This window comes from Aethalodelphis obliquidens, unplaced genomic scaffold (assembly GCF_003676395.1).
Source record: "Aethalodelphis obliquidens isolate GAN/ISIS:26980383/991018 unplaced genomic scaffold, ASM367639v1 scaffold9, whole genome shotgun sequence".
Classification (NCBI taxonomy): domain Eukaryota; kingdom Metazoa; phylum Chordata; class Mammalia; order Artiodactyla; family Delphinidae; genus Aethalodelphis; species Aethalodelphis obliquidens.
This window is the reverse complement of record NW_020837953.1, coordinates 19,432,012-19,456,234: the sequence shown is the minus strand read 5'-3', so window position 1 is coordinate 19,456,234 and position 24,223 is coordinate 19,432,012. Positions and strand designations below refer to the sequence as shown.

Sequence of the window (24,223 nt, the reverse complement as noted above, 5' to 3'; positions counted from 1 at the left end):
AGGAAGAAATTTTTGAGAGAGGGGTGTCTCCTGTGGTCTGGGACCAGCCTTCCCACTGCCCAGAGAACTTTCTGCAAGTTGCAGTCTCCAGCCTCTCCAGGAATGTGGTACTGGCTGGTGAGCTTAGATTCTAGTCCTGGCCATTCCATCTGGGCAAGACACCTGCCCACTCTGGGCCTCAGTTTCCTGACTGGCAAAAGAGAAATATTGGGCTAAAGGGACATAGATATTACTGGCAGAGCAGCAGTGGTCTGGGCAAGCAAGGGACAAGGACAAGTGCTGGGATCTGGGTTAAAGAAGGTGTCAGGGATAAGTTGAGCTGAGTTTTGAGGAATGGGAAAATCTTCGGAGGACCTTGAGGAGGGTAAAGGGTGTTTTAGGCAGAAGGGATGCACCAAGCAAAGGCTGGCAGGTGGAGTGTTGCCTGGAAACCTAGCCTAGGGCCCTGTGGGATGAGGTAATGGGCTGCCCAACTGCTCATCCGACCTCTTCCTTCTGAGGCTGTATGATGATCTGACTTACATCTGACTTCTCCACTAGCCTATGAGGGAGGGACCTCATCTGTCTCTGCTGCTGCTCTTGCCTTAGTAGCCCCAACAGTGCCTGGTGCATCAAAGGTGCTCAATATATAACTGTTAAATGAACGAGCAACTTCTCCCCAAACAGGATGAAATTTGGGGCAAGTGTTTGCTCCAACAGCCCCTGCAAGAGCCTCCCACAGACTCTAAAGCAGTGGTTTGCAAAGTGTGGTCCAGGGTGCATCACCTGGGAACTTCTCAGAAATGCAGAGTCTCAAGCCCCAACCCAGACTTACCAGACTGGGGCACAGCAATATGTTTTAACAAGCTCGCCAGGTTGATTCTACTACACGTTAAACTTCAGGCACCCTGAAAGCCCACGAAAAACAACTTGCAGATGGAGAAGCCAAAATTGTGGCCAAGCCTGACCCAGAACACAGGTATTCTTGACCCTCTCCCTTTCTCCAGCCCAGGGCACAAAGAAGAGGAGAGCTCCATCAACCACCCCACCAGGTTTCTGGAATGAAGACTTGGAAACACCGGGGCGGGGTGGGGGTGGGGGTGATGGGGGGTGTCTAGAAACAGGGGCGGGGCATTCCTCCCAGGAATAGAAGGCGGAGCCAAGTGCTCTGAGCCCCGCCCCATCCCCGTTGCCCCGGGAAACCCCGGGTTGTAACAATAACCGGCTGACGCGCTTCGGGGAGGGATCCTGCCGAGTCCGTGGGCGGGACAGCCCTGCTGCGGACCAATGAGAGCCCTCGGGCCTCGCCCCCGCGCCCCCTCCCCCAGCTCAAAGTAGGGGGCGGGGTCGCACCCGCCGCTCCTCCCCTGCTCCGTAGGCGGCGCTGTTGCGTGCTGGGGCTGCGGCAGGGTCGCCCCCGGCCGGGAGCCCCGCCCCCCCACCTCCAGCCCGCGGGCGGGGCACCCGGCCGGCCGAGGATTCCACGGCCGCGGGCGGGCACGCCCCGCCCTCTCCCGCGCCGGGCCCGCCCCCTCCCCGTCCCCCGCCCATCCGAGGTGCAGCCGGCGCTGAGCGCGGCAGGCGCGGGAGCTGGCGCTGGAGCCGGAGCGGCGGCGGCGGCGGCGGCGGCGGCGGCGGCGGCGGCATTCACGGGGCGGCGGCGGCGCGGGCTCCGGCACGGGCTCGGGCTCCGGCATGGTGCAATCCGGCCCCGTCCCGGGAGAGCGGGGCCCGCGTGCGGGGCCGGCGCCGGGGGAGCGGCGGCAAAGACGGTGGCGGTGGTGGCTGCAGGCGCAGGCAGGCGGCAGGTGCTAGAAGCGGGGCTGGGCGAGGTGTGTGCCCGCTGGGCTCCGGGGCCGCCGCTCCCTCACTGCCCCCATCTCTCCCTCCCTTCGGGCTTCCCAGCGCGTCCAGCCCCCTGTCTCCGCGACCCGGCCCATGGCGCCCCGCGGTTGAGCCGGCGCCGCCAGGGACCCCTCCCGCGGGCCTCCCCGGGGCGCGCAAATCCCAGAGCCGCCCGCCCACCATCCGCGGAGCCCCCCTCCCGTCCTTGCCCGAGCCGGGCGGGACCATGGCTGCGAAGCTGCGAGCGCATCAGGTGGACGTGGACCCGGACTTCGCGCCGCAGAGCCGGCCGCGCTCGTGTACCTGGCCCCTGCCGCAGCCAGACTTGGTCGGCGACGAGGACGGAGCGCTGGGTTCAGGGGTGGCCGAGGGCGCTGAGGACTGCGGGCCGGAGCGCCGAGCCACGGCCCCGCCGATGGCCCCAGCGCCGCCGCTGGGCGCGGAGGTCGGACCGCTGCGGAAAGCGAAGAGCTCCCGGCGGAACGCGTGGGGGAACCTGTCCTACGCCGACCTCATCACCAAAGCCATCGAGAGCGCCCCGGACAAGCGGCTCACGCTCTCGCAGATCTACGACTGGATGGTCCGTTACGTGCCCTACTTCAAGGATAAAGGCGACAGCAACAGCTCGGCCGGCTGGAAGGTGGGGGCGTCCGGCAGGGGAGGGGGTCTGGAGTCGTCGGCTGGGGCTTCCAGGGGCTGCTAGATGCGTCTGGGCTCCCGGCGGGCGGTCTAGAGGGAGGCCCTGGGGCACCCCCAGGAGTCACAGAGTGTGTGCCCAGGGCGTGGGGCCGGCCGGCAGACAGGCGGGGGCGTGCTGGGAGCAGCTGTGTGCACGCTCTGGATGCGAGCTGGGAGGTCTGGTGGGGTGACAAGGGACTGCCACTTTGAGGCACTCTCGAGGGACACCCTCACCCCATCCTTGGGGGCATAGCAGAAGAACCTATTCTCGGGCCTCGTACATTGGGGACCCCCCTCTTAACCCCACGAGTTTGCTTTGTGTTACTCTTGTTTTACCCTCTCCACCAGGGCACCCTCCTTAAAGAGCTGACATAATGACTTGAGGCCAGTGGCTGCTTTCCTCCCAAATCTTTCCCACTGCCCTCCCTGGAGCTGGCCGCAGGGTGAGGAATGCGACCCTAGGCCCACAGTTCTTTCTGTGGTGCCAGGAGTTCACTCTAGGGCACCAGCCAGCCTAGGGTGGGGAACTGGTCAGGTGACCTGAGATCTGAGTTCTCCATGGGGCAGCTGCTGCCCCCCTTGCTTGGCTCAGCGTGGTGGGCTGGTGACGATCCCTGCTGGTGTGAGGGCAAGGTACTGAGACCTGGGGATCTGCCCATGACCACCCCAGGCTGTCTTCCACTTCCCTGGCTTTCTGAGCCCAGATGCACTTGGGGGAGGGGGAGAGGGGAGGGGCACCCCAGGGAGGCCTCAGTACCAACCAATGGAAAGGGGGGAGCCATCTTGGGCGACGACAGGGTCTTGACGGGATTGTGGCCTCCAGACCCTCCCCTGGCCAACTTGTTGGGGCGTGGGGATAGTCGATGCCTTTGGGGGAAAGCAGACTGGGGTGGGGTGGGGGTCGGGCCATGCCTAGGGCCTGTGAGCTTTGAGACTCCCTGTGGGAGAGGGGGGTCTCTATGAGGGAGGCATGCCTGAATGGAGGGAAGGGGCTCTGGCTGGTGGTGCCTATAGGCAGGGTCAGAGGAAGGAGGTGTGCTGGGGGAGGAGGGGAGGCTTGCGGACATGGACAGCTCAAGATGCCCAGGGGCTGCACTGTAGGGGCCATGGTGCTCTGCCCTGGGAGCCCATGGCTCTCAGGCTTTACGCTGGCAGCTTCTCTGTCTGTCTGTGGCCACTACTGGGTGGGGACACAGGCTGGAGGGGCCCACATGAGTCTCCTTCTCCATCCTCTCTCCGGTCCCCTTAGGCTCAGCCCCCTCCGGAACACTTGTTCCTCCTAAATGGGTCCTGCCCTTGTGCTTTGCTCCCACCTCCCTCCCATGTACTGTCCCACCCTTCACTTCTCCCTGTAGATAGTCCCTGTCCTCAAGGGCACAGAGTTCAGATGCCTCTTCCAGGAAGCCTTCCCTAACCCTTTTTAGCTAGCTCAGGACTCCCTCTTCTCTGGCCCTCTCCCTACCTGTCATAGGTCTTAGTCTTTTGTGTCCTGTCTCATTTCCCTTCCCCACCCGCTTTGGAAGACAGTGGCAGTGTCAGAACAATCTCTGTGCCCACGGCTCCGAGCATAGAGCCTGGCACTGGGAACTACCAGTGCATGTCTGGTAAAAGAGTGAAGAAATACGTGGATAGTGAAGAGGGTGCTGAGGCCAGGGAGGGTACTATGGGCCAGAATAAGCCAGGAGGGCTTCCTGCAGGAGGCAGAGCTCCAGCTGGGCTTGATGGGTGAGGGATGATGGGGAAGATGGCAAGAGGGAATATGAGGCTTGAAGCTGGGAGAGAACTGCAGTTCACTGAGGGTCTCAGGGCCAAGCCCCGTGCCAGGCACCTTCAGGCATCTGTGCCAGGTATCTCCTTTAATGCTCTCTGCACTCCCTGAGGTGGGTTTTACTGTCACTACTTATAGGGCTGGGCACTGAGGCAGGGAGTGGAGGAGTGAGCTGCCCAAGGTCACACAGTCAGTAGATGGGAAAACTGGATTCCAGTCCAGATGTGTCTCCCTCCAGGGACCCAGAGCCTCTGGAATAGTGTCCTGCTGGCACTGGATGAGGGAGGGGGACACTGACAGCTTTCAAACAGGGGCAGATCTAAATCCTAGACTGTGATTGGGAAGGTACTTGGAGATAATTTAGTCCCATGAGTTCATTTCTCAGACTGTGAGACTGAGGCCCTGGAAGAGAATGGGACTCTTCTCAGGTCATCAGTGAGCGGCAGGCCCTGGATGATGGCCCAGGCCTCCCGCCTGCCCATTGGATGCAGTTTCCACTGCACCACGCTGCTGGGGACACACTGGTTCTCCCTGCGCCTGGGCTCAGGAATGCTTGTCCTGGGCTAGGGCATTGGTGAGGGAGCCTCAGCCTTGGGCTCCTGACCTAGGCCCTGGCAGAGACCCCCAAGGCACTGGAGGAGGGCTGTTCAGAGAGGCCCCTGGCCTTTCCCATCTCATCCCCTCAGTGGCTGTCCTCCTTCTACCCCACCCCCCATCCAGCTCCCCAGGGAGCCTCCTTCCCCTCTCATTCCTGTCCCTCCTAATGCCTGTTCCCCCATTCCCAGTCAGTCCCTCCAGGGCCCTGGTGGCGGGCCGTTCCCAACTCCCAGCCACCCTCCGGTTAGCAGAGCCTGTGGTACACCGCAGGTGCCAGGGCTGGGGCCAGGGACCCCATTGTTCCTTCCTCCCTCCCCTCCCCCACGTAAGTGTTGCACTTGAGTCCCTGGAGTGTACCGAACCCTGTGCTAGATGGAGTGGGGGGACCGAAGGGGAAGGCGTTGCACCTGCTTTCAGGATGCATCAGGGCTCAGCCAGTTCCACACGCAAGCCCTCTGTCTTGCAGGCAGGACTGGGGGCCGGGGAGTGGGGGTGGGAGTAGGGGTGTGGGGAGAGTGGGGTAGGTCCCTCACAGAGAGCACTTGATCTGGTCTGTCTTCTCTGGGTCGGGGGGCGGGGGGTAGAATTGGGGAGAAAGTCTTCCAAGGGATATTGACTGCATACGCAAAGGCAAGGAGGTGGAATTGCGTATGTTGGGTTTGGGAGACTGTTGGGTGTGCCAGGCTGGAACCAAGGGCTCCTGGGCAGGGCTAGGAGCGTGGGATGGCAGGGCTGTGGCGTGGGAAAGGCCGAGTGAGGGCCCTGTGCTTGGCCTTTGCCCTGTGGTCCCACCTGTGATGTGGGAAGATAGTTCAGAGGTGTTGCAGAGGGGAATTGGAGGAGGCAAGACCAACAGCAGGCCTAAGGCACCCAACAGGCTGAAGCCCGAAGAGAGTCTGGGCTTGGTGCTGAGAACACCACCAGAGAGGCTGGTAGTGTTGCCGTCAGGGCAGAGGGTCTCCAGGCCTGGGACGAGGGCTTGGACAGGAGTCTCCCTCCCTCTCCAGTGTCCCAAAAGTGTGGATATCCCACATCCAGGTAGAGCCTCCTACTTCCTCTCAGACACTCTAGCCCCACCTGCCTCCTCCGGGAAGCCTTCCAGGCTGCTCTGGGTCCTGGTGCTCCTTCCACTTAGCGCCCTTGGAGTTATTCCGCCTGCTTTTGTGTTTCCAGGCTGCCAGCTCCCCTGGGAGCTCCCAGGCCAGGCCGGGGTGCCTCCCATTCCTGTCCACAGGACTGGTGGGGGAGGAGCCCAGTGGATGGGGATTTCCCTTCTCCCTCAGTGCCTGGAGCAGCTTGGCTGTTGTGGGGTGGGATCAGGAGGGGGGGTGTCCCCCCCCATCCGGCCCAGGCGGGCCAGTAGGTCCTAGGTGGGGTGGGGGCTAGAGGGGAGGGACTGATCTGAGAGGCCGGGAGGAGGGTCCTGCTACAGCCCGACTGAGCGGTGGTTGTGCGTGCAGGGGCTCCCCTTTCTCTCCTCCCCCCCAGCCCGTTCCAGCAGGGCTCCCTCCTTCTTCTTTGTCCTCCGGGGATCCCCAGCCCCGAGGGCTGGTGGAGGTGCGGGAAGAGGCGGTGTGAGCCCGGGTTGGGGGGTGTCCTCACCCCCCGCGCTGCACGAGCGGGGGGCTGGCAGCTGCCCGCCTCCTGGGCACGAGCCCGTGCCAGCCGCTCCTGGCACAGTTGCTGGCACGCCCGGCAGACTCCCACGGCCACCTGCTCACACCCACCCACGAGCGCTGGCGCGCGGCGGGCCCTTCCGGCTTCCCGGGCCTCCCGGCGCCCCTCCCTCGCCACCGCACCCCTCCCCCCCAGTCCTCTGCTCCCCGAAGGCCCCACACTTTGCCCGCCGCGTGGCCCGCCCGGCGGCCCCCTCCCCAGAAACTTGGGGAGCTTGGGAGGCAGGGCCGCCGGGAGGCCCCTGGGGTGGCTGCGCCTCTGCGGGGAGAAGGGGGGGGACCTGGAGGCAGACAGACAGACCGACAGACAGGGTGAGGGCCCCCGCCTGCCACCTGGCGCCGCTCCAGCGGGACGATGGCGGGCAGCGCCGTGCCAGGCGGTAATTGCAGACAGACTAATTTAAAGAGATGAGACGGTTATTTTTAACTCCTGTTAAGGTAATGAACGGCGCTTGGGGGGGGAGGTGTGTGCGGGTTCGAAAGTTCAGCGCCCCCCAGCCGCCACTTTCTGCGGTTTGGGGTCCCCTCTCTGCACGCCCTGAGGACCCAGCTCAGGACTGAGTGGAGTGGAGGGGCTCTGCCAGAGAGGGGGAAGGGCTCAGAGCGCCGGACAGCAGGCGCCCACCAGCCAAGCCCACATCCCCTCAAATCCTGTCCTCCATCCTTCCAGGTGGGTGTTAGCATCCCGGTTTCCCAGGTGGTGAAGTGACTTGTCTTAGGGTCAAATCCCTAAGAAGTGGCAGACCTGGGAACTGAACCCCGTCCTGTCCCCCAAACTCAAGCATTTCCTCCTGTGCCATTGGGACTGGAGAGGAGGGATTTGGAAAGGGTGCAGGCTTGTTTCTTGCAGCCCACCTTCTCCCATCTTTGAGTGGCAGCTGCTGGTGGCCACTCCGTGGGGTCCTGGGGGCTATGGAAGCCCGTCTCTCTATGTCTTGTGAAGGGTGAGGGTGTGGTCGCGGGCCATGTGTGTGGATGTGAGCCTCTGGGATATAAGTGCACCAGCTATAGCAGGGGGAGCCCCCTCCTCACCTCACTGTCCCCCTTAACTTGTGGCTGACTCCTCAGCACCCCTTTCCTATTTGCAGCCTGTGGCCTGCCTCCCAGCTTGGGAGTGGGTACCTGAGAAACAGGTACACGTTGGTACCCACTCCTTCCACACCTGAGTCTGACTTTGGATCTCCAAGAGAGGTGGAGCCCATCACCTGCTTCCAAGCCTCCTTCCCAGGTCAATCCCTTTCTCATACACTCCCAGGGACCTGAAGCCCGCAAGCTCTGGGACTGCCCGTTCTGTTGCTAGACAAGACCTTCAAGTTGTTAGGCCTTCCTTCCTTCTCCCTGGCCATGACCCATCTCTCTGGAGCATCGCTCAGGGTGTCCTAGTTCAGCCCTTTGGGGTCTGTTGGAGCTGTGGAGTCGGGAGTTGGTGAGTGGTGGGCAGAGCACCTGTAGGGGACCCTGATCTAGCGTGTGTGAGCTGGAGCAAAGCTCTCTCCCCTTCTGGTCCACAGTGCTCTCATCTGTGTCCAAAGGGCCTTAACTCACTCAGTCTGTGGCCCTTTTGGGGCTGTGACTGACGAACCCTCTGGTTCTAGGAGCCATGAGGGGTTAGTTGGGACCGAGAGCACAGAGTACCTAATGGGACTTATCATGGGTGGAAGCACGTGAGTACAGGTGTGGATGGACTCAAACTGGGAACTCCTGCTTGGGGCTGCCTACCCTGCCCCCTGGCAGTACCCAGGTGGCAGACAAACTCAGGGCACAGTGAAGGGAGTGCTCCTGGCAGTCCCAGCTGGCTACCAGAGCAGGCAGATGGGGGGTGCAGGGTGTTAGGTGGGCATTAGCAGAGGCTCTGGGGCCCTGGTAGGGCACTCAGGGGGACAGCTGGATCTGGAGTGCCCCCCTTCCTCCTGGCATCCTGGTTACCATGGAAACCAACTCCTGTTTGGGAGGGTTTGGCTGTCTGCTGCCTCTCCCCACCCCCCAACCCATATGTGGAGGTGGGAGGGGGGCCAGGTGGCGTGTGGGGGAGGGGCCTCCCACACCCTCCCCCCCCCCCCCCCCCCCCCCGGGCCTCCCTCTTTGCAGAGAAGCCTTTCTGGTCTCTAAGGGGGATGCCTCTTTTGGGAAGGGGAACGAGAATTCAGAGGATTAACGCCTGGATGCTAGGCAGTCAGTTGGGCACTTCACATAAATCCTCTCATTTCATCCTCCCTGCCTCCTGCCAGGTATGTGTTAATAGCCCCATTTTGCAGTTGAGGAAATGGAGGCTCAGAAAGATGAAGTCACTTGGCCAAGGTAGCATAGCTGAGACGAGGCTGAGCCTAGATTTAGATGCAGACCTGTTTCCTCCATGTTTCGCCATCTTCCAATGCCAGTGTAGTATCAGCCCACACCCCAGCCAGCCCTCCTGCCCCAGGGCTCACTCATGCTCGCTCCAGAGCCCTCCAGGGCTCCTCAGTTCCCCTGGGAGCCAACCAAGCCCAAACTGCTCTGTTTGGACCCCTGGGCCCTCTGCCGGCCTTGTCCAGGCCCTGCCCTCCCTCCCACTTTCCCTGCTGCCTCTGATCCCAGGCAGCCCTCACACTGCCATCTTTATACCTGACACTGGAGTTCTCAACCCAAACCACTGCCATTGTTACATGCTCACCAAGGCTGCTATCGACTCTCATGGATTGAACCCTAGGGACACCCCTCAGAAACTAGGCGGGTGCTTGGGTAGTTTGAACAAAATCCTACCTCCCAGGTGATTCTGGAAGCCAATGTGTCTTTCTGAGAATCTGCCTTAAATCCTTAGTTGTTGGCAGAGTCACCTAGAAGCTTTTAGGTAGTGCAATCTGCAGCCCCTGTCTCAGTCCCTCTGTATCAGACTCTCAGTGGGTGGGCTTTGGAATCTATATTTTAACAGGTCTGTCTGATGACGGGTCGGATTCTGAACCGATGCCTTAGATGGTAGCTTCCTCTGCTTCTGCTTGTGGAATCTTAGTTCCCCGACCAGGGACTGAACCCGCAACCCCTGCAGTGGAAGCATGGGCTCTTAACCACTGGACCTCCAGGGAAGTCCCCCTCCCATCTTCCGCTCCCAGGGTGGACCACCTTCTTTAAACAGGCTGCCCAGATTGAGCCCACATCTCTCCTCCTCACTCTTTTTCTGGGTCCTCCAGGGAATTGAGCCCCATGCAGTCAGCTCCAAGGGACTGAAACACCACAGTACATTCGCCTGCCCTCCGTGTCTGATGTGTTGTGCCACTGAGAGCCTTTGGCTGCCGGAGGGAGGGGAAACGTCGTGTACTCAGCAGGCCTCTCTGGCGCTGGCCCACAAGGAAGTGGAAAGTCGCAGCCCCTGCTCTCTGCTAGAACCCTGTCTGATGGGGGAGGCGAGACCATGTGTGCAGCGCGGTGCTGGTCTTACAGGATCCAGTCCTGGGGCTGTAGCGTGCCACTCCAGGCCTTGGCTACCTGGCCCCAGTCAACCTGTACGGCCACATCACCCACCCCAGCGGTCTTCTGACCCTTGCCTCTGCCACAGAGAACTCTTCCAGCTCAGGGTGGAACAACCACATGCCATGACAGGTGTGCTTCCATTTAATTTTCACCGCAAACCGTGAAGCTGGTACTGCTACTATCCCCGGTTTGCAGATGAGGAAAGTGAGGCTGAGAGAAACAAAGTGGCTCTCACAGTATCCCACTGGAAGGGACAGAAATGAAACTCCCCTGGGCTACTCCTCCCTAACCGAGTGCTCTGGCCAGGCCAGTCCAGGCTGGCCACTACCCCCCTGCCCCCCAGCCCTAGCACTGTCTCTCTGATTTCCCTTAGAGTTTGGCCCTGGGGCTTCCAGCCTCGGGGGTGGCTCTGGGATCCCTGGTACCCTTTCTCAAATCCAGAGCTCCCAGAGGGAGGGAGCTGACATTGTCCGCCCCCCTCCATCTGCAGGCCCCAGGGCTGATGGCCTCTTCCTCTACTCACTTTAATCCAGGCCTACACCCACTGGGCACCCAGTGTGCAGCACTGCTCAGAGGAACCGGACTGGCTCCCTGCCCTCGAAATGCCTGCAGGTCCAGCTGGGGAGATAAGACGAGGATAAAAACTACCCAGGGTCATGATGGAGGGCCAGATAATGAGCTACGGGAATTTGGAGGTGAGGGGGAAGAACCAGGCAAAGGAGTCAAACCCTCAGGACTCTTCAGGAGCCCCACAGGGTCTGGCTGTGTTAACCGGAGCCCAGCAGGACTTGAGGCTGGGGAAGCAGGCAGGGGCTGGATGGCGAATGGCCTTGAATGCCACACCAAGGAGCTGGCACTCCAAGCTGTGGGGGATGAGGAATGCCATGGGCAGAAAGGATGGTATGGAGGGTGGGGGTGGGGGGAGAGACTGGCTCAGGTGCCCAATGTGGGCCCAATACTGGGGTCCAGGGGAGAAGGTGAGCCTGAGAGAGGGTGGAGGCCCCAAGATTCCAAGCAGCACCCTTTGGTGCCTTGAGGATCTCAGAGGTAAGACAGAGTGGTGTGGGTAGGAGTCTGGAGGCAAGCAGGGAGGAGCAGTCCTAGTTCTGCCACTTACCCTCTGTGTGGCCTTGGGCAACCTAGCTTCAGTTTCCCCCTCTGCAAAGTGGGATAATAATAAGACTTATGTCCAAGATTTGTCGTGAGAATTGCATGTAAGGAGAGTTACATGTAAAGTCCCCAGTGAAATCTTAGCAAATACCATTATTGGTATTCATTGCTCTGGGAAAGGAAAGGAGATACCTCCACATGTGCTGTGTAGGGTAGGGGTCCTGGGCCCTGATCCCTGAGAGACACTGACTTGTGTATGTGTTTGGGGTCGGGGGTAGGATTTCTTCTTCTAGTCCCTCCCGTTCTGTCCCTGGAGTGTCAGAAGATCAGGACGTCCAAGCTTCATCCTGCCCTTAGGTCCAACCACTGCTCTGCCTACAGAGCCTTCCCCATGGCCTTGGGAAGCAAGCAGGCAGGTTTTAGGCACTGTATTTTTACAGGCGAGGCCAGTGATTTACTCAAGGTCACCCTCGAATCCGGGGCTGCCTGCCCCTGGGCGCCGGCTCCTCTTTGCCCACTGGCGGGCTTTGCGACCTTGGGCATGGTCCTTCCCTCTCTGGCCCTCAGTCTCATCTCGGGATCCGAGTTCACCTCCCCCAACACTCTGGGAAGTTGTGATGCCTCCTCCACCCCTCCAGTCCCCTCCCCCTGTCCTCAGCTGGCCTTGCCTTCTTTTGTAACCTGAGCTGGGGCCGTGGGGGAAGGGGCTTGCCCTCAGCCAGAGGCACCTGCCAGCAGAGCAGATGTGAGTGGATGGAGGCCCGCCCCCCCCAAGCCCCTAGGGGGTCACCTGCTCCTGGCTCGGCAGGGCTGGTGCTGGAGCAGGCAGTGCTCAGCATACCCAGCCCTGGCCTCTGGCCTCTGCCCCCAGAGCTTACCCTGAGCACTTGTTCATTTTTCAGCGGACATTCGTGCTCCAACATGCCCTGCAAGGGCCTCTCGGGCTCCAGTAGAAGACAGATGGCAGATGAGGGCTGATGCCCCGGTCTGGGTGGGCTGCCCCGAGCTCCTGGAGCCCCTCGGCATGGGGACAGAGGGCCAAGGGCGGCCCCTGGGGACGAGGGCAGTGTCTATGCGGGTGGCCATGCCCCTGGGAGAGCAGATGGTCCTCTTGGCACCATGCCCACTCTTCCCCCCCTCTTCCCCCCCCCAGGAGCCAGCCTGTAGGGCTGGGGCACAGCTGCTGAGCCCTCCCCAGAGCCAGGCCCGGGGCAGGACTGGGTGAGGTCACCGCAGCTGCTCCCAGGGCCGGGGGCAGGGGTGTTGGATGTGCTGCCGGCAGAGGGAGGGAGGAGGCTCCGATGAGGAGAGGCTGGGAGAGGCCTGAATGGCCTGGCATTTACGGATCCCCTTTAGTCCTGGAAGAGGGAGGGAAGAGTCTGTGGAGAGGTTGCTGAGCCAGTGTGGACAGCACCTGGCACCCCCTCCCCAGGGAAGCTTCTGTCTGGCCTAGGCTCCTCCCTACAGGCCTCTCAGGGTAGGAGGAAGAGCAAGGGCCCTGGGTGTGAATTCCTGCCTCAACACTCACCCACCTGGGCAGGTCAGTTGTCTCTTGAAGCCTCAGTTTCTCATCTGTAAAGTCAGGATAATAAACGAGCTCAGAGGTTTGTTACAGATACTCAGTAAGATTTTAATTGTTGAGCGCCAGCACAGCGCACCGAGTGCTCAGCAAATGGTAGCTTCTTTCCTTTCTCACGTTGCTGAAGTCTCCTGAGAAGCCAGGGGAGAAGTAGGGAGGTGGCAGAGGCAGCAGGAACCGGAGGGGAAACCGGGAGGGAGGAGACAAGGCCTGGAGCTCCGGCCTGAGGTCTTGTTGAACAGAAACGACACAGAGTTGCCCGGCCTGAGTGGTTCATGGCTGCTGAGAGTTCCGACCTATGTGTGGACTTGCTGTGAGCCAAGGACTGCCCCACAGAGTTCAGGTGGGGAGGCAGCCTCACCTAGAGTTCTACTCCAGCGTGCAGGTGGATTTTTGCAGTGGCACTGAAGGGAGGAGCAGCTATCTTTGGGGCTTGCAGAGCGGGCTAGGAAATGCTGCACAGCTAGCCCTGATGGAGCGGCAGGAACCACTTGAGCAGAGAGCGAGGGAAGGGCACAGGGAACAGAGTGTGTGAAGGCATGGAGGTGTGAGACATCCAGGGTGGCTGGAGTCCCAGATGGGTTTAAGGGAATGGAGGTAATGAAGCTGGAGAGCACCAGAGGGCCCTTGAATGTCAGTCTGGAGTTGGACGCAAGCGCTGGCGGCACGAGGAGCCATGGGCTTTTGAGTAGGGGTGAGCTGGGACTTCTGCTGCTGATTTGTGTACTGCCCAGGCTGGGTGTGTGGGTTCTGTTGTCTCTGCGGGGGCAGGGGTGGGGGACGCCAGGGCCCGTCCCTTGACCTCACGCCTTGCTTTGGACATTTGGTTCCTCCTGGCCCCTGGCTGCTCACTTCTGTTCCACTGCTGACCCCAAGCCCATTCACCTGTCAACACCTGTGGCTCTGATGCCCCCACCTGCCCTTCTACCCTTCCTTCACTACACACCCTAGTACCAAGGGTTTGCATGTGGCCTCAGGGCCCTGAGGTCATCCAGGCCACCCCTTCTGCCAGGAATCCTGTCTGGACTGAGTACTCCAGGCAGCAGAGCCAGTGACCCTCTCCCCCCGCCCCCCGGCCCCCGGCGCTGGCCACCCTCCCCCAGAGTCTGTGGCTCTCTCTGAGTCAGGTGTGTTCCTGGGCCAGAGGGGGTGGGGTGTTGTACGAGAGCTGTGCCTGGGGCTGAGACAGGGAGTCAGGAAGACTCTTGACATGTGGGATCTCATCCAGTTCCCAGCCACGCTCCCTCCCCCACGGACGTTGCAATAGTTACCCTCTTTTACGGGGGAGGCCCAAGGTCACATGGATGAAGTTGGGATTCCAACTCTAGCCCTTAACCCTTCTTTATGCAGGAAAGGAGGGAAGGAAGCGGGGAGAAAGGAAATGGGAGTCATGGAGGGGATCAGAGCACTCATGCCCCCCAGAGGTGATCTCTGCTCAGGAAGGCACTGGAGGGTGGAGCTGGATCACCAACCCCACTGGATAGCTGGGGTCAGCTTCCTGAGGCAGGGGCCGGGCTGAACCTTGGACAGCGATAGAGCCTGGAGAGGAATCCGTACCTGGTTTTGGACGCAAGACCCAGGACTGAACTGGGAGGGTCCTGGAATCCCCTCGGTGCCAGAGGCCAGGAGGTAGCACGGGGCTTGTGGGTGGGGAGCACAAGACTTGAGTCTCCTGTCTTCTGATGAAAGCCAGGAAGATTGGGCTTGAGAACCAGGGCAGGGATGGCCTCTGAGGTGGGCAGCAGGGCAGTGTTCCCCGCCCCATTGGCGGTGTGGGTAGGAAGAGCCTTAGCTTTGGAATCCAACAGCCCCAAGACCCAGGCCTGGCTCCATCACTTCGCAGCTTCATGGCCTCAGGAGTCATTTAACCCACCTGAGCCTCAGTTCTCCCCACAACCCCACTTTGTAAAATAGCATTACCTACTCACGGTTTGCATGGCTGTTAGGATTCAAAGAAGAAACGTATCTAGAGAATCGAGCTTGGGTCTGGCACGTCGTAGGTGGTGCCCTTCTCCTGCCTCGGTATTTGAGCACGGGCCAGTGGTGTGCGAGAGCTGGCTTGCACTGGCGCGTGAGAGCTCATCGTGCACGCTTCTTCCCAGTTCTGCACTCAGTGACATCATGCTGCCAGCTTAAAATTGGCTACGATGGGAGTATCCATGCCACAGAAATCAGCAAACGCTACAAATCGAATCAGGTGGGTTTTTTTCCCCTGTTGGAGAGCTGAAGGGGATCCATCCCGTGGGCCCTCTTTAGCTCTCGAGGGGACCAAATGGGAGGTGGGGCAATGGTCGAGGGCTGGCTGGGCCGAGCAACCTAGAACTCAAAGTCCGTGGGCCCTTTAGGGCCTGGGGAGATTGGATATAGTCATCGTGCCATGCAGCCCTCTTTAGGCAGGGGACAGCAAATGGTGGGACCCTTCTTCTCTCTCCAAACTCCCCCTCTTTGCCCCTACTCTTCAGCCCTGAGATCTGGTGGGCTCTGGCTGGAGAAGTAAGATTGGAGGAGCTTGAGCTATCAGGGAATGAAACTATGCTGGGAGGAGAAATGAGGTTGTGCTGGAAGATAAACGGGGTGTACTGTCAGGGAATGAGGTGGTACTTGGAGGCAAGGTGAGGCTGCATTATGAGATAAATGAGGTTGTACTATCGGGATGAAGTGTACTTGTAGAAGAGATGATGTCCCGCTGGATCAGTCGGGTTGCACCATCAGGGAACACAGCCACACCACAGGAGGAAGGAGAGCCTCTGACTTGGAGGATAAATGAGGGTGTCCTGCTGGATAAATGAGGGGGCCCGTCAGGTGAATGGCGTGCTGTTAGCGAATGAGGTTGTACTTGCTGGATAAATGGGACTGGTGTGCTGGATAAATGGGGTTGTGCTGTCAGATGAATGCATTACCGCTCGTGGGCGAAGGGTGTCCTGGGAATAGATGAGGGTGTCCTCTTGGATAGATGAGCTGCCGCTACCAAATGGCTCAGACCCTGTCCACGAGGGAGGCACCGTCAGCAAGGGCGAGGTTATTCTGTTCCCACAGGGGCTGCTGCAGCGTCTTCTGGCCCACGTGGTCCAGGCTGTGAGAGAGCTTGGCCACAGCAAGCCTTGGGTTCCCCAAGTCTATCTGGGGAGCAGGAGCGAGCAGGTGGGGCTTGGGGTGGGCAGCCGCCTTGTTCACCCTGGGAGCCCTTCTTCCCCTTGCACAGAAGCCCCTCCTCTCTGCGCTTCCTTCTGTGGCTCCGACCGCTCCTGCCTTTCTCCGCCCCATGCTTGCTTCCCATTCCGGCCTGTATTCCCCTCTCTCAGCCCAGTTTGGAGAAGCCCCTATCGTGTGCCAGCCACTCTGACAGTCTCATTAATTCTCCTTGCCATACAATGTTCCCCCCCTTTTCTGTCTCTCCTTCATTCAGCAAAAATTTATGAAATGCCTAGCGTATACCAAACACATGGGGTCCGGTTACAAGAAAAAAAGGGGGGACAAAAATCCCTCATGGAACTTATTTTCTAATATAAGGGAAACCAGACAATAAATAATAAACACAATATAAAGAAATTATATGGTACTTTAGAAAGCGCTAATTGCTTTAGAAAAATTCAGAGCAGGCTAAGGGGGCCGAGAAATGGCAAGGCAGAGAAGCACTTGTTAAAAAAGTGGGTGGGATGGGGCTTCTCACATAGGTGACATCTGAACAGAGACTTGAAGGAGATGAGAGATGGATGTGAGTATCTGGGTGAACAGTGTTGCCCCTGCGACCGAGGCCCCAAGGTGGGATGGTGCCCGGCAGGTTCCTGGCAGCAGGACAGGGTCAGGGCAGGAGCCTGGGAGGTCACGGAAGGGCTTGTGGGCTACGCCAAGGCCTTTGTTCTTTACTCGGAGTGAGATGGGGGCATCAGAGCGTTCTGGGCAGGACTGGTTGTGGTCCACGTTATTTACAGGATCCCTCCAGCTGCTGCCTGGAGGGAAACAGGGTGCAAGCAGGTAGCTGTTTGAGGAAATGGAGGTTCAAAGCATCTTTTGCTCCATTGTTTGTGGGTGTTGAAGCCAAGACTGGAATCCCGTGCTCTTTGTCCCGTACCAGCCTCTTCTCCCTGGTGCCTGAGGCCCCAGGGGGCTGGCCTCTCGCCCAGGTTCTGAGGGAGAGTAGGATGGGCATGGGATGTCACCTACTGTCCCTTCCCTCTGCCCCTTGATGGTCTCTGAGGCACTGAGTCAGGGAGGTCCCATCTCCCCTGGGAACCTGCCCCAGGCCTGCATGGAGGTGTGGGAGGTGTGAGGCCCCAGAATCCGGGCCCAGCTTGCGCACCAGGGGAACCGGGGCATGCCGGGGCCGTAGCTGTGGTGGCGGGTTGCTAGGTGACTCTGAGAGGGAGCCCTGGTTACTGCTGCCTGGTAGAGGCGTCTCCCTCACCTCCTCCGTGGCCTCTGGTCTCCCAGGAGGCCTTGTGGGCGAGATGTGATCGGCGCTTGCCACTGGATCTTGGCCGGGAGCTCTGATGGGTACCAGGTGGCTGGGACCTGAGTACCCAGAATGGGCTGCAGGGCCTGGCCTTGCCTCCTGGGGCACAGCCCTGGTGCACACCTGACGAAGAGCCTCGCTCAGCAGACCAAGGCCTAGGTCCTCGCCCGGCTCTGGGCCACCTCCTTGGGTGACCCTGGGCGAGGCACGGCGCCTTTCTAGGCCTCAACTGCCCCATCCATCTGGCGTGCAGAATCCCTCCGCAAGGGCCTCGTTTTCAGTGAGAGCGCCAAGGGAGGGTGCCGAGCAGGCAGGGCTCCAGGTACCCCTGCCCCACCTCCGATGGCTTGAGTGTTGGACTCTCAAGTGTTGCATTAGATTCCATTCACTAAAAAGGTTCCACTACTTGAAAAAAAAACAAAAGTTTGAAAACCTCCGGACTGAATGATTCCAAGAACTTTTTATTGTCAGGCTGAAAAGGTGCCTGGAATCCAGTGGCCCATCTCATCAATTTATGGGGAGGGAAACAGGCCCAGAGAGGAGGAGGGACTGGCCCCAGGTCAGGCTTGCCGGGGAAGGAGGGCCACCAAGCTGGGGGTCAGGAGGCCTGGGCTCGAATCCCTGGGTGAACTGGGGCAAGTCCTTTTTTCTCTCTGGGTCCGACCAGCTGTGGTTTTGGGCTGGGGCTCAGGGATACCTGGCTGGGCAGGGAACAGAGCGGGGAAGGATGCAGACCTTCATAGGCCTGGAACATGTGTTCTTGGTGGTAATCTAAAACATTTTTATTGATATTCAGAAAATTTGGAAGTATTACGGAGTACAGTGCGAGATTCCTTTGAATTCTACAAGGGAAGCACAAGACTTGTAGGAATTTTGACCTTGTAACATGGCCCCAGCTTCCCATACTGCCAGCTTCTAGGGTTGGTTACATCATGGAAATTTTCAGAAGAAATGGAGGACTGGTTTCCTAAGATTCTTTGGAAGTTCTCTGACTTGTTCTCTCTGCCATGGTGGAACGTGAGGTCCTTTAGACTCAGAACGAGACTAACCTGAAATCAATGCCTGGCTCTGCCACTTAAACTGTGTGATCTTTTCAACTTACTTAACCTCTCTGAGCCTCACTCGCCTCATCTTGACTAGGGCTCACAATCCCTGCGTTGTGTGGAGACTGACAGAATGTACTCTATCAGTACTTCCAGTACTCAGGGCTGACCTGGCAGGTACTCGGGAGGTGCCCGTACTTGGCGGTGTCCTTCCTCCTCCCCCTACCCCCAAGCACTCAGAACCAGGCTGGCACGTGGTGACACTGATAAAGAGGTGTAGCCTGACTGACCTCCAGCTGGAGAAGCTGGGAGCTGGAGCCTCTGGTAAGGCAGATAATCCCCCAGGGGAGGAGAACTGAGGCCTCTGAGCCCGCCCCCCAACCAACACAGGTGTTAGGAAGGGGCTGGGGAGCCAGGTGCAGGGGCGGGAGCAGGAGAGGGGCTTTCTACTCCAGGGAGCACCACTCCCTGGGGGTCCAGGTCCCCTCCTCTCAGGGACCCAGGAGAAGCCAGGCAGGACTATGCTGGGACGGGCCTTGAAGCCCTAGCTGTTATCTCCCAAGACCAGAAAGTGCTAGAGATAGGGAGCCTGGGGCCCTGAAGAGTCAGGTGAGTACCTGGAACTGGGGGTGAGGGGTGGGAGGGTGCCCTGGGCAGCAGGGAGGACCTCTCCTTCTGGAGACAGGCGGGAAGGAGGCAGGAGGGAGAGCCCTCGTGGATCAGAGGTTCTGGAGCTGGGCGGATGAGAGCAGGTCCGTACGCCGGGCAGATCTGGAGTGGTACCTGGCATTGCCGCCTGTGGGACCGAGGGCAAGTTACATCACGCCTCTGGCCTCCATGCCCTGGTACACGAGATGGGGTAATGCCAGCTCCCCAGAGTTGTTCGTGCCCAGCGCAGTTACACTCAGGGCCTGATACTGAGGATTGTAGAGACAGAGCGGGTCTGTGGAGTGAGCTAAGAAGTGAAGTCTTCTGGCCAGAGTGAGGGATTTAACCAGCGTTTATGGGCACCTGGTGTGTTCACCAAACACCCACACACGTTATCTCAGGTGATGATCTAACAGCCTTCTGAGGTGGTTACTGGATGTCGCCCATTTTTTTCAGAGGAGCTCACTGAGGCATGGACTCCTAGAGATTGAGTCAATAGCCATGGTCACATAGCTAGGTGGCTGAAAAGAGCCAGGCATCCTGCCCAGCCCTGCAGATACCCAAACCCCTGCTGTTTCCACAGCAGTGCCTGAGCCAGGAGGTCCAGGCCACCAGCAGGGAGGCCTCAGAGGTGGGGCATGGTAGGCCCTGCAGAAGTTCTACTCCTCCAGGTTCTTGTGGGGAGCCAGGTCAGTGGAGCTGTGGACTCCCCAGCCTTCCTCTGTCCCCAGGACAGGCCTGGCAAACGCAGGCAGTGATATGGGGCCCAACAGAAATTTAGAAGAGGATACGTGTAGGTGTGCCTAAGGTGAAGCCCAGGGAAGGAAGCCCAGGGGCAGCCGAAGGGCTCTGTGGCCTTGGGCAAGCCACTTCACCTCTCTGAGCCTCGGTCTTCTTGTCTGTAAATGGGCCTGATGCCACGTGCTTTGTGGAGATTTTGTGAAGGTTCCACCAGGAAGGGGCTTTGAGGGCAGAGCTACTCTGCATCGGGTGGGTGGGGAGGGGAGGGGAGGGAGGGCTGCAGCCCAGAGGGGACCTGGGCTGACCTGAAGGTGGGCAGTGAGCAGAGGCGGGGTCTGGGGTCTTCATGGCCAGTGGATGTGCTTTGAGGGGCTTGCTGGGATCCAAGGCCTCTGTGGAGTTCACAGAAGCTCAGAGAAGTTGGGGGAAAGTCTGGGCCTCTACCCACCTTGGGGACACCCAGCTTATTCTGCTTTCCCTGGTCAGGCCCTCACAGCAAAGGGTTAACAGTCTTCTCTACCTGCAGTTGCATTTTAAAGACACGAAATTAAAGCAGGTAATTTATTCTCCCCACACACGAAAGAGCAATTAGTTCTAAACAGGGCTTAATCAGTCACCGCGAGATTGATTTCTGGAGCCCTGGGTTTTCGGGCTCCTGGCGCCATGCCAGGCTGACAGGGTGGTGGGGAGGGGACAAATGAGCCGCAGGACAAATGAGCCGCAGCGGCATGAGCCCTTACATAATCTGCTAGGGGGCCCTGGCAGCCTGGCTAGCCCCGGGCGGGGCTTGGCTGAGTTGTGTGTGGGGGGGTGTCTTTGCTCCCCCGCTGCAGGTCCCTTAGCAGTTGCCTCCCTGGAAAGGCTAGACCCAAAGCTCTGGCCTCACCCTACAGACAGTGCCTGTGTGGGGCAGGGGAGCGGGAAGGATGGGGCGGGTCTGGGGTAGAGGATGGATAGTCTGAGTTTGTCCGACCTGGTACTTACACCTGTTCCCCCCTTCTTCCCTTTACCCTTTCATCTTCCCTATTTCCTCCCCCTCCGCCTTTTGGCTCCTCTCCCGTTCTCTTATACTCTCACTTCTCTATTTTCTCCCACTCCTCTTCCCATCAATTACCCCCTCACTTCCCACTCCCCCACCCCTATCCTTGTCTCTGGCCACAGAACTCCATCCGGCACAACCTGTCTCTGCACACCCGGTTCATCCGCGTGCAGAACGAGGGCACAGGCAAGAGCTCCTGGTGGATGCTGAACCCTGAGGGCGGAAAGACCGGCAAGACCCCGCGGCGCAGGGCCGTGTCCATGGACAACGGGGCCAAGTTCCTGCGCATTAAGGGCAAGGCCAGCAAGAAGAAGCAGCTGCAGGCACCGGAGCGAAGCCCCGACGACAGTCCCCAGGGCGCGCCAGCCCCGGGACCCGTGCCTGCCGCGGCCAAGTGGGCCACGAGCCCGGCCTCGCACGCCAGCGACGACTACGAGGCGTGGGCCGACTTCCGCGGCGGCGGGAGACCCCTGCTCGGGGAAGCGGCCGAACTGGAGGACGACGAGGCCCTGGAGGCCCTGGCGCCGTCGTCGCCGCTCATGTACCCGAGCCCGGCGAGCGCGTTGTCGCCCGCGCTGGGTGCGCGCTGCCCGGGGGAGCTGACCCGCCTGGCCGAGCTCGGGGGCCCGCTGGGCCTGCACGGCGGCGGCGGGGCGGGGCTGCCCGAGGCGCTGCTGGACGGCTCGCAGGATGCCTACGGGCCGCGGGCCCGCGCCGGGACGCCCGCCTACTTCGGCGGCTGCAAGGGCGGTGCCTACGGCGGGGGCGGGGGCTTCGGGCCGCCGGCGCTGGGCGCGCTCCGCCGCCTGCCCATGCAGACCATCCAGGAGAACAAGCAGGCCAGCTTTGCGCCGGCCGCCGCGCCCTACCGCCCGGGGGCGCTGCCCGCGCTGCTGCCGCCACCGCCACCCGCGCCCAGGGCCGGCCCGGTGCTGGGCGCGCCCGGGGAGCTGGCACTGGCGGGCGCGGCCACCGCCTACCCGGGCAAGGGGGTGGCCCCGTACGCGCCGCCGGCGCCCTCGCGCAGTGCCTTAGCCCACCCCATCAGCCTTATGACGCTGCCCGGCGAGGCGGGCGCGGCGGGAGTGGCGCCGCCGGGCCACGCGGCCGTCTTCGGGGGCCCCCCCGGCGGCCTCCTGCTGGACGCGCTGCCGGGGCCGTACGCGGCCGCCGCCGCAGGGCCGCTGGGTGCCGCGCCCGACCGCTTCCCGGCCGACCTGGACCTCGACATGTTCAGCGGGAGCCTCGAGTGCGACGTCGAGTCCATCATCCTCAACGACTTCATGGACAGCGACGAAATGGACTTCAACTTCGACTCGGCCCTGCCGCCGCCGCCGCCCGGCCTGGCTGGGGCCCCGCCCCCCAACCAGAGCTGGGTGCCGGGCTGAGGGCCGCCTCCCGCGCCCTCGGTGCCCTGCCCCGCCCCCCCCAGGGGCCTCTGTCTTCCCATCCTGATCCCCGGGTCCCCACTCCCATTCCCGCTCCACGGAGGGGATCCAGGAGGCAGCCCCATCCCAGCTAGAGACATCCCTCGGAAGCTGACCGCTGAGGGAAGTGGTAGGGAGGGGCTGGGGCACCCTGCCATTCTTGCCCAGACTCCTGAGACCCGCTCCCCCTACTCCCAAGGGCGGGAAGCCTGGGAGTGGAGGTTGGATTCCGGGCTGGGTGGGAGTAGGGAGGAATGAGGTGGGCCGTGCTAGTCTGGGAAGCCAACCGGGAGGCGGGGCGGGGTGGGGGGGCGTCTCCGAATCTTCAGTTTCCTATGCGGGGCCCCCGCGTGACGAATGGCCCACCCCAAAGTCGAATCTGATTCCCAATTGACACGTTCCCACTGGTTTTAGCCTCACCCACCCCAAGCCAGGAACCCCTCCCGGAAACACACTCACACCTACTATTGGCTGTTCACCTTGAGCTGTCCTCCGGCCCTAAACCACTCTCCGACCTCCAGCCCCACAGTTCAGCCCCGCCCACCCATCCTTGCCCGCCTCAGTTTCTCCCCTCCCAGGTGGAAGTCCCTCTCCCTTTCCGCCCGTCCCCATACCCCAGTACTGGTCTCAGCCTCCCCAGTGGGCCTCAGCTCCGGATCCAGCCCCCCAACCCGACACCCCTTTCTCCGTGCCAGTCCTGGCTCCTCTCTCCCATATTTATAAGTGTCCGGTCGGGGCGGTCTGTGGGCGCGGCGTCCCCGGCGCATATCGTAGGCAGTGTACCGTGGCCGTGCCGTCAGCGTGTGCGTGTGCGTGTGTGCCGTGTCGAGGCCGTGTAGAGTGCATTGTACAGCATATTTTCATGAATAAAATTGTTTTAAATATTTCTCGCGCCTTGGGCTAGTAGGGGGAGCTGCGGAGGAAGAGGATAATTGGTAGGGATCATGGAGGCGGGGGTCCCCGTGCCCGAGCCCATTGTGGCTTTGTGTCTGAGTCTGTGTCAGCATTCACTGATGTCTGTCTGCTCAACACACTGGTTAAGCGCCTACTGAGTTTTGGATGCTGGAGATGTGCCTGTGTGGAGCTCTGCACCTGTTTCTGTGAACGTGTGCATGCAGGAAGTTTCTGACCTGGGGATATTCTGTCCTGAATAAGCTTCAGAGTTGGGAGAGAAGGCACAGATATTAACTGAGAACGTGTTCATGCCAGGTCCTGTATTAGGTATAATTTTTGTTCCCGTTGTACAGATGAGAAAACGGTCAGAGAGGGAAAATGGCTTAGGAAGGCAGGCAGCGATGGTGGAAAGGAGGCCTTTGAAGGCACACAAACTTCTGTTTGAATTTATTCCCTGCTTTTTCCAGCTGTGTGACCTTGGGCAAGTTTTCAGCCTCCACCTTGCTTTCCTGGTCTAGACCACAGGCTAGTACACCTATTGCATGGGTTTCTTGTGAGCAGTAAATGAGAAAACATATGTAAAGTGGCAGCACAGGTCCTGCAATCATTCATTCATCCATGGAAAATTTAGTGAGCACCTGCTATGTGCCAGGTCTTATACCAAGCACTGGGGCTACCATGGAGAGCAACAGAGGCACAACCTCTGCTCCCAAGGAATTTTGAGGCTCGAGGGGGACAGAGATGAGTAAATGGGCGATTTTAGATCAGAGATGTAAAGAATGGAGGAAGCAGGGGGCTGTTGTGGGAATGAATGAGACAGCTGCACCCATCCCGGGCTTGAGGAGTCAGGGAAGGAGCCTGGAGGGGGTGCTGTCTCAGCTGAGCCTTGAAGGATGAGTTGGCATTGGGAAGGGAAGGGATTCAGACAGAGGGAATGGCATGATCAGAGATCCAGAGTCAAGAGATCATTTGGATTCCAGAACAAAAAGCAATTTAGCATGGCCAAAGCTCAGAGGTGGAAAGATGAACAATGATGGGGAGGCAGGTGGGCCAGAAGGGGCAACAATGGGAGAGGGTCAGTGGCCAAGCCAGAGATGCTGACGGTGACTCAAACCAGGAGGGACGGGGGAGGGAAGTGAGGCTGGAGGGGGAAGGATGAGTTCACATATATTTTGGCTGTAGAGTCACTGAGACTTGGTTGTGAATTGGATACGGGGAATGAGGATCAAACGATGCCTGATTCTGGTTGGGCACTTGGGCAGACAAGGCCATTCACTGAGATGGGGAACTTCAAGGCAGGAG

The 24,223-nt window shown here is 60.1% G+C and overlaps 1 protein-coding gene across 1 annotated transcript; it reads left to right on the top strand.

The window, feature by feature from the left end:
* Positions 1-1,538: 1,538 nt before the first annotated feature.
* On the top strand, positions 1,539-22,913 carry FOXO6 (forkhead box O6). The gene is made up of 2 exons (XM_027108915.1): positions 1,539-2,464; positions 20,723-22,913. Exons 1-2 carry the CDS (start codon positions 2,051-2,053, stop codon positions 21,986-21,988), a joined length of 1,680 nt encoding a protein of 559 aa, XP_026964716.1. The 5' UTR covers positions 1,539-2,050; the 3' UTR covers positions 21,989-22,913.
* The last annotated feature ends 1,310 nt before the right edge of the window (positions 22,914-24,223 follow it).

What these genes read in the sequence shown, in the direction of transcription:
- FOXO6 (XM_027108915.1), top strand. Translation starts at nt 2,051, where the DNA reads ATGGCTGCGAAGCTGCGAGCGCATCAGGTGGACGTGGACCCGGACTTC. An exon ending in ACAGCTCGGCCGGCTGGAAG is followed by an intron (nt 2,465 to 20,722) that starts GTGGGGGCGTCC and finishes CTCTGGCCACAG; the next exon opens with AACTCCATCCGGCACAACCT.